Source organism: Mustela nigripes, chromosome 9, assembly GCF_022355385.1.
Source record: "Mustela nigripes isolate SB6536 chromosome 9, MUSNIG.SB6536, whole genome shotgun sequence".
Lineage (NCBI taxonomy): Eukaryota > Metazoa > Chordata > Mammalia > Carnivora > Mustelidae > Mustela > Mustela nigripes.
Window position 1 is genome coordinate 2,950,906 of NC_081565.1, and position 8,581 is coordinate 2,959,486.

Consider the following 8,581-nt stretch of genomic DNA (forward strand, 5'->3'; position numbering starts at 1 on the left):
TAACCGCCCCTCCCACTGCCCTGAATCTGTCTTCTTCCTGAACCCGGAGCCCCTCAAGGGCCTTAGTTGTCTCTGGGTCTTCCAGCCGTGATTTGCATATAGTAGGTGCTCAGTAAATGAAGAGGACAGAGAAACTGGCAGCAAGACAGTTGGACAGTTAAGAAATTGAAATAAAGAACACAAAAAAAGAACACGACTATTTGTCTCATCGGTATTAATTACAATGTGTTGCTCCCGGTTCCCCTCTCTTAGTAGCCAACATTGCTCTTCTGCTAGCCAGATTCTTCCTTTGATCCGTGGGAAGAGGAGGCCCACTTTTATACCAACGCCCGTCCTGACTCTTCACACACCCAGAGGTATAAGTCGTCCTGCTCCTGGATTGCCTCTGGGTGTCTCCTCTGGGCATAGTAGACAGAATGCCCTTGGCCCCCACGGCTTGCTGTGTGGCCGGAGGCAAGCTGGCTCCCTCTCTGGACCCAGTGCTCCCCAGCAGTCAGATGGAGGCAGGCATTCCTGTCCTGGGGAGCAGGGCGCCCTGCCGTGGGCAGACCAGAGGCTGGGGACCAATGGAGGCGGCCAGCAGCCCTGGAGGGCGGGAGGCAGACAGCCGCACTTCCCGGCTGGCCTCCGACGGCCGTGAGCACTCCTGCGTGGCCAGGGAACAAGCTGCAGCTGGACGGGCTGGCGCTGGTCGGAGCCCTGCATCCCCTCCCGAGGAGCCCGCTGGATACGCTGGGGCCTGGCACAAGCCTGTGGCTTACCCAGCGCAGGTCGGGGCACCGGGGGCACAGACAGGCAGAGGCAAGCAGGGTGCGTGGGGCACCGGCGGCGAACCTGCAACCCTGTTTGAGAGATAAGGGAGTGAGGTCACCCGCCCCACCACCCCGTCCACAGCCAGGCTCTGCGGCCCCGCGGGGTTGCTGCCCTGGCCAGCGAGAAGCCAGAGGCGGTGGGCGGCGCGTCCGGCGGGGGCGGGGGGCGGTGACAGGGGGCGGAGGGGGGTGGTGGTGAGCGAGGGGGCGGGGCCAGGGGCGGGGCCAGGGGCCGGCGGTTCCGGCCAGGCCGCCGCGGAGAAGGAAAGCCGGGAGGGCAGCCCGCAGCCCCTGGGCGGGACACAGGGAGGCCTCGCGGGCCCAGGGCAGCCGTGGCGGCCGGAGGTACGCCCCTTCGGGGGGAGCGGGCCCGGTTCCTCCCCCGCGGCGGGCGGGGTTGGGACAGCCCCGGAGCTGGCCGGGACTTCTCTCTGCCCCCGGCTGCAGTGACCATCTGGCTGGGTGGGCACGAGCTCGGTCCCCGTGTGCGTGGCGGGGGCCTGGCGCCACTCCTGCCCTCCCGCCCCCGGCGGAGGCTGGGCCCGCTCTTCTCTCCATCAGCCTCCCCCTCCCCGCAGCCCTTGAGGAGGAGGACTCTGGCTCGGACTTCACCGCCCAGGTGAAGTTGTGGCTCCGGCCCCGGCCCAGGCCCCTGCCCCCAGCCCCCGGCTGCCCTGCGCCCTCACCGCTGGTGCCGCAGGGAACACGCTGCGGACCGGCCGGGAGAGGTGGAGGGGCCGGAGAGCGGGTTAATGTTGAAGCAGCTGCTTCTGGCGTGGGGGGCACCCGCAGTCGGCCCCCAGCTGGGACAGCCGGCCTGGCCAGGGTGCGTGGAGGGGGCAGGGGGCCACTTCCGGGGCCAGCGGCCCCAGCAAGTTTGAAGGGAGGAAGGAGGCCGGGCCTGAGGCGGAGCAGGAGCTCGGGGCAGTGCGGGGGGTGGGGGCTCCCGGGGTCAGGTGCCCAGCCTTGACTGTGCCCGCAGCCACCTAACGCTGACTTTCCACACGCAGGGCACCACTCTCGGGGGCTCCTGGAGCATTAGGGAACTTCGAGAACAAAAGGTAAGGACAGAGACAGGCCCAGGGGTGCGCCAACCTGTGCCCAGGGCACCTCTGTGGGCGGAAGGGCAGATGGACTCTCGCTCGGACTGTGGGGCAAAGGGTGGCGGAGGGCCTGAGATGCCCCGTCGCCACCTCACCTGCTCCGCAAAGCCTCATACGTCGCAGCCCTCTGCCCCTCCTCTACCCTCACTCCCCTGGGAGGGGTCCCTGTTGGGTAGGGTGTGGGCAGCCCTGACCAGCCTGGGCACTGGGCCCCTCACCCGCATCCCCACCAATGAGTCTGCAGCTCCCCCCACCTCCCCTGCCCCAAACCAGGCCCCTGCAGACTTGGGCTGTGCATGGGGCCGGACTTGCTACCCAGCTGGGCCACAGAGTGGCCTTGGGACCTCGGTCACCTTGGAGGGCCTTCCTGTACCTTGGTCTCCTGCCGTGTAAAATGGGGACAGCGTCACAGCAATGCTCATTAGGGCATTTTTTTTTTTAAAGATTTTATTTATTTATTTGACAGACAGAAATCACAAGTAGGCAGAGAGGCAGGTGGGGGGTGGGGAGGAGAAGCAGGCTCCCCGCTGAGCAGAGAGCCCGATGCGGGGCTCGATCCCAGGACCCTGGGATCATGACCTGAGCACGAAGGCAGAGGCTTAACCCACTGAGCCACCCAGGCGCCCCTCATTAGGGCATCTTTTGTGGGACACTCTTGCAAACAGAGGTCGACTCAGGTTAATTAGTATCAGTCGTTACTATTGATGCAGGTGAGTCCATGACTAAGTCCCACTCACGTGTCATGCTGCCCCCAGAAGTGGGCCCAGGAGGCCCCTCCGAGAGTCCTTTCCTCCCCAGGTTGGACAGGACACACCCCCAGGGAGACATCTCTCTGGCACCTTTGTTCCTTTGGAGGTGGGCTTCCTGTCACAGTCTTGTAATTTTGAAACTTTTCTGGCTTGGTGGGGCTGCCTGAAGGAGGGGGCATTCCAGGTGAGCCCTGAAGGCCACTGGGGGACATGGAGGAGGTGGTGGGCGGGGGAGGGGCAGGGAAGGGGTTACCCACGCACATAGCTTCCCCTCCTCCATGGTCTGTGTCCAGGCAATGCCCCCTGGGGGCTGCCACCTTCCTCGTCTCTACCCCAGCCCCTGCCTGTCTGTCTGTCCAGCGCAGGGCTATGCCACGGTTCTTCCTTAAAGGTAAACCTCTGTGGCCAGGCGCTCAGGAAGGCACCCCGGGGAAGTGTTCTGAGCCCCAGGGGCTCTCAGGACTCCCTCCCTCTCCAGGCCCCTCTCCCCCTCCCACTCTGGCAGTCATTTCTCCAGGGCCTGGGTCCCCCAAAGACCTGAGCTTCTTGTCCTCAGCTCTCAGGTGCCCTGCCCTCCGCGCTGGCCGCCCTGCGGGTGACCCTGCTTCCCCAGGCAGGATCTCGTCCCTTCCCTCCGCCTCCCCTGTGCCCCCTACGCTGTCCAGTGCGCACCTCCTGTCATCGGCCCATTCACTGTCCAGGTCCGCCCCTGGAGGACAGGGAGTGACAGGGCAGAGGCAGGCCGCTCCAGACCGGCAGGTGGCAGGGTTAGCCAGCAAGGGGTCCTGACACGGTGCTTGTTTTGGGGCCTGAAGACAAGCAGGTCTCTGTCCCCAGCTGCCAGATCATAGTTCCTACAAAGGCCTCATGGGACTCAGTCCTTCAGCCCCCCACCCCCGGTCCAGCCTCAGCGACACATTGCTCCTTCAGGCCTGCATCCCTGGGAGTGGCTCCCACGGTGGGAAGTGGGGGCTGGGTTGGGGGGAGCCAGAATGTTCATTCCCAGACCAGGGGAGGGGGGTGAGGAGCCTCTGATTGCCTGGGGTCCGCCCATGGGCCCAGCTCTAGGGGTGGGCAGGGACCTTACGCATCCCACCATGGTCGTCATGCATCCGCCCAGAGCCGATGATGCCTCCGGGCCCTCAGTACACCCGCGCTGGGGCGCAGATGCGATCGGGGCCTCGGGGAGGTGGCGGAGGAAGGAGGCTATGGGGGTGGTCCCCCGGGTCTCACCTGGTGCAACCTTCACTATGCCCCTTGGTGCCCCAGCCAGCCCTGACTCTCTCCCCCAGCTCTCTGTGGTGCTGAGCCCGGTCCCCATGGCTTCGCTGAGCAGAGCCCTGCGTGTGGCCACCACCTGCTCTCGCTGGGCCCTGGGGCCGCGTGCGCTGACCAGCCGAGCCGGCCCCACTACTGAGAAGAGCGTGCCGTACCAGCGGACCCTGAAAGAGGCCCAGGGCCCCACGGTGGTGGCCCAGGGCCCAAGCCGCCCCCTGCCCAGCACAGCCAACGTGGTGGTCATCGGTGGGGGCAGCCTGGGCTGCCAGACCCTGTACCACCTGGCCAAGCTGGGTGTCAGTGGGGCGGTGCTGCTGGAGCGGGAGAGGCTGACCTCCGGGACCACCTGGCACACAGCAGGTAGGGGCTGGGGCAGGCGGGGGCTGGGGCGGGTGGTGGTGCCAGGGCAGGTCTGGCACACGGCAGGGCAGGTCTGGGCCAGGAGGGACTGGACTCGGTGAGGGGACAGTTCCGGGGTGACGACCCGAGGCTTGCTGGACGCAGCTGCGCAGGAGGAGGAGGGACACGGAGAAGCAATGCGGGGTCATCTGAAGGCACAGAGGGAGGGACCCCCTTTGCTCCCCGTGCCTCTTAAGAGCCATGGTGGGGAGGGGGGGAGCCGAGCTGAGCCCGGAGCCGGGAGCCCCCCCAGCTGTCTGTGCCAGGAACAGAAAGCCGTTCCCAGACGGGGCCCCTGGGGTGAGGGGCGTCCACAGGGGAGCATAGAGCATGGGTGGGGCAAGGAGCAGTGCCCTCCATGGGCAAGCATGCATGGTTCTCGTCCTCCTAACTAACCAGTGGGCATGTAGTAAGCACCTACTGTATGCAGATCACGGGGGCAGCCAGCCTTCGGCCTGAGCCCTGGGCCCGGAGGGAAGTTTGCAGTTTCGGCTGGGGGGGGGGCGCACTCCCGCCTAGGCTAATACTGCGCTACCAGCGTGAGGGCGCTGAATGTGGAGCTGGGGAGAGGTTCAGGCATGCCACGGCCTGCACACCGCGGCTTCTGCCCTCCTGCTGTCCCGTCTCGGCTGGGCCGGCCGGCCTCTCCCCTCACCGTCACACCGGCCCTGGCTCTGGCCGCCCACTCCCCACTTTGCTGGTGGACGATGTGTGCGTGGGCTTCCATGGGTCCTGCTTGGGGTCCTGGCCCTGTCGTTACCTGCTCTATTGTCTTGGGCACAGGACTGTTGGGTGCCATCGAACTGCACTCTAAAATCATCCTGCCTGCCCCTGTGACAGGCTCAGCCCTGGCACACAGCAAGTGCTCCTTAGGTGGGACCCTGCTATTACCCCTGTGTGAGCTGCCCAGGGGCCAGAAGGGCCGCCCCCAGATCAGCTTTGCCCCTGGGATTTCTGGCCTCCTGGAGTACCCCATGGGCTGCAGGGAAAGACCCAGGCCCTCTGCCTGATCTCCAGGAGCCCCTGCATGCCCGGCAGAAGGGGGAGGTCTATCACCTTGTCGGGGACTCATGGTGTCCCTTCCCGGCAAGGCCTGCTGTGGCAGCTGCGGCCCAGTGACGTGGAGGTGGAGCTTCTGGCCCACACGAGGCGCGTGGTGAGCCGTGACCTGGAGGAGGAGACGGGGCTGCACACGGGCTGGATCCAGAACGGGGGCCTATTCGTAGCGTCCAACCGGCAGCGTCTGGATGAGTACAAGAGGCTCATGTCGGTGGGTGTGCCCCCACCGGGGGTGGGGGGCTGCTGGTGGCATGGGTGCTCCCCGTCCTCGGGGACTGCGGCAGCAGGGCTGGGGGAAGGCGCTCTGACCGATCTGGGTTACCGTCACAGCCAGATGCCCTTGTTGCTGGGCCATCTGGGACAAGTGGCTGTGCCTCGGCCTTCTTGCCTTTAAAATGGGACCATATTGTGGAGCCGATGCCAGTGAGCCCCAGACCCGGGAGGGCCCAGCACCTGGAGCTGTTACTGCCACCGAGCCCTGCTCATGGGAGACAAGATGCACGTGAAATCCTGCCCCCGCCCCCCGAGGCAGTGCCCACACTTCTGCCCCCGCCCCACTCCCAGGCCTGGGGAGGGCGGTTGTGCGGGGGACTGACAGAGAGGCTCCTGCTACGGACGACCCTTGGATTGGGGTGGGGTGCTGCTGGCCAACCCAGAGCGGCCAGGCTGGACGCCAAATCGCAGGACGTGGGTAAGGCAGGCTGCTCTGGCAGTCTGTCCTTTCTGGGGCACCGACCGAATCTGTGCTCGGGGCCCAGCGGGCAGAACCAGCAGCGGGGCCGCAGGTGGAGACGGGGGCCGCGGGCTTCGCCCCAGCAGGTCTGGGTCTCTGCGCCTAGGAGCCGGCCCCATTCTGCCGCCTCCTCCCTCAGCTCGGTGACCGGCCGGGGCGGAGGCCTCGAAGGGAAGCCCCCGGCCCCCAGCCCCAGCCCTGGAGCCCAAGGCCCCCGCTGCCGAGAAGCCCCGGCCCCTTCTCAGGCTCGGTTCTCAGCGGAGAATCTGACCCGCTCCGCGGGCTTCCAGCTGGGCGGAGCCTGTCCTGGTCGCGGCGCCTGGGGCCACGCGATTGGCTGCCCTTGGGCCAGTCAGATGTGAGGGCGTGGCCGGTCCTGCTGACCCCGCGGGACCGGGGAGGAAGGACCCTGCCCTCAAGTTCACAGCCCGGGCAGTCCCCGAGCGGTCCCCGAGCGGTCCCCGTGCGCGTGCTTCGTGTTCGCTTATAGAGGAGGCCCCTGTGTGCCCGAGCCTGCTCGAAGCTCTTGCGGGGGGCAGCCATCTGGTTAGCTCGCGCCAGCCCCCGGGGGACTTGAAGTCATTGGGGTCCGAGTTGGGTGACTGTGGGACGGCCCGGAGCCTGGCCTCATGCTCCTCAGTCTCCCGCCACCCTAGCGCGGAGGTGGCCCGAGGGACAGCGGCAGCTTGCTGGGGGCCGCAGGTTGGAGCTGACTCTGGGAGGCGCAGGCGGGGAGGACAGTGGCCGCGGGGGTCTGCACCCTGAGGGCTGAGTCCCTTTGCTCTCGGGCCCTCTAGCTGGGCAAGGCCTATGGCGTGGAGTCACACGTGCTGAGTCCGGCAGAGACCAAGGCGCTGTATCCGCTGATGAACGTGGACGACCTGTACGGGACCCTGTACGTGCCGCAGGACGGAACCATGGACCCGGCGGGCACCTGCACCGCCCTCAGCAGGGCTGCTGCTGCTCGGGGGGCACAGGTACTGCCGGCCCCACCTACGTCCACTGCTCCCAGCCTGGAGGACCGGGGGCTCTGCTAGACCAGCGCGTCCTCTGGGGGCCTCTTCGGTGCTTTTGCTTGTTTATCCAGACGTGCACATCCTCGTAGAACACACCAGAGAGGACAAGTTGGACGTTTCAGTTTTACCGCCCCCAACTAATTTTTAGGAAGACGCATTTTTATAGGCAGAACCCAGCCACACTGCTCCGCGGTCTGGAAGACTAGACTGCAAACGCCCGTTAGCGAAGCCAGCCGTGCTTTTTGGACGTCACTTTATGAGAAAGACCTCGCGTGTCTGGGGACGCGTCCTCCAAGTCGGGGAGCACGGGGTTAGCTTCCGGTGCTGGGGTCACCCCACTTCGGTGGTGTCGCAGGACGCGGGCCCAGCAGGAGCAGGGGACCAGGTCCCGTCTGGGTGGTGGGGAGCCGGTGACGTTGGGGGCGGTGGGCACCCTCACTGAGCCCTGCTGGGCTCTGGAAGCAGCCCCTCTCGTTGCCAGGTGATCGAGAACTGCCCAGTGAGTGGCATCCGCGTGCGGACGGATGACTTCGGGGTGCGCCGCGTGGCCGCTGTGGAGACGGAGCACGGCTCCATCCAGACGCCCTGTGTGGTCAACTGCGCAGGTGGGCGGGGGTCTCTCCTGGCTCCCGGGCGGCCATGCTGGCTGCCTCCGAAGCCTGGCCTGCCTCGGGGTGGGGGCCTGTGGGGGACAGACAGGCCCGCAAAGGCTCTCCCTGCCCACTGGGCTGGCAGCCCTGCCTGGTGCTGCAGAGCTGACCTGACCCTGTCCCGCCTGCAGGCGTGTGGGCCGGTGCCGTGGGCCGCATGGCTGGAGTCAAGGTCCCGCTGGTGGCCATGCACCATGCCTACGTGGTCACCGAGCGCATCGAGGGCATCCAGGTAGGTATGCTTGCAGGCGGCGTGACCCCTGTGAGCCCCCGCTCCACCCCGAGCCTCAGTCATCTCATCTGTGGAACGGGCACCTCACACTGGGTGTTTGGGGTGGGGTCAGAGGTGAATGAAGGAGCTTCCTGGTGCTGATTCGGGGCACGGCTCCTCAGGGAGGCCCAACTGCGCGTCCTGTGTGGTGCAGCCCATCCGGGGCGGGGGCACGTTCCGAGCTCCAGGTGCTGCTTCAGGGGACCCGCATGGGTTTGCCCGCTCCGTGATGCGCCCCGGGGGCCGGTGTCAGAGGCGCCGATTTCAGACCCTCAGGTCCTCCCTGGGGGCTTGGAGAGGCCCTGCCAAGGGAGACAGAGGGCTCTGCACCCCTGCCCTCTCTCCCCTTCTCACCCCCTCCCCACCGCTGTCCCACTGTGGTGGCTGGTAGCTTCCTGTCACCTTGTCAGCGGTCACCTTGTCAATGGTCACCTTGTCAGAGGTCACCTTGTCAATGGTCACCTTGTCAGCGGTCACCTTGTCAGCGGTCACCCTGTCAGCGGTCACCTTG

At 66.3% G+C, this 8,581-nt stretch overlaps 1 protein-coding gene across 4 annotated transcripts in view; it reads left to right on the top strand.

Moving 5' to 3' along the window:
* The first annotated feature begins 1,051 nt into the window (after positions 1-1,051).
* The window catches only part of SARDH (sarcosine dehydrogenase), a 59,472-nt gene continuing 51,942 nt past the window's right edge, over positions 1,052-8,581 (top strand). For 2 of the 4 annotated variants that reach the window (XM_059410391.1, XM_059410394.1), the window contains exons 1-7: positions 1,052-1,157; positions 1,823-1,873; positions 3,957-4,302; positions 5,433-5,611; positions 6,931-7,110; positions 7,631-7,754; positions 7,931-8,031. In XM_059410391.1, coding sequence (XP_059266374.1) covers positions 3,984-4,302; positions 5,433-5,611; positions 6,931-7,110; positions 7,631-7,754; positions 7,931-8,031 — 903 coding nt within the window. In that variant the 5' untranslated portion in view covers positions 1,052-1,157; positions 1,823-1,873; positions 3,957-3,983. Of the gene's footprint in view, positions 1,158-1,192; positions 1,432-1,554; positions 1,639-1,822; positions 1,874-3,956; positions 4,303-5,432; positions 5,612-6,930; positions 7,111-7,630; positions 7,755-7,930; positions 8,032-8,581 lie in introns of those variants that run through there. The other 2 variants (XM_059410392.1, XM_059410393.1) reach the window with 2 other exon arrangements.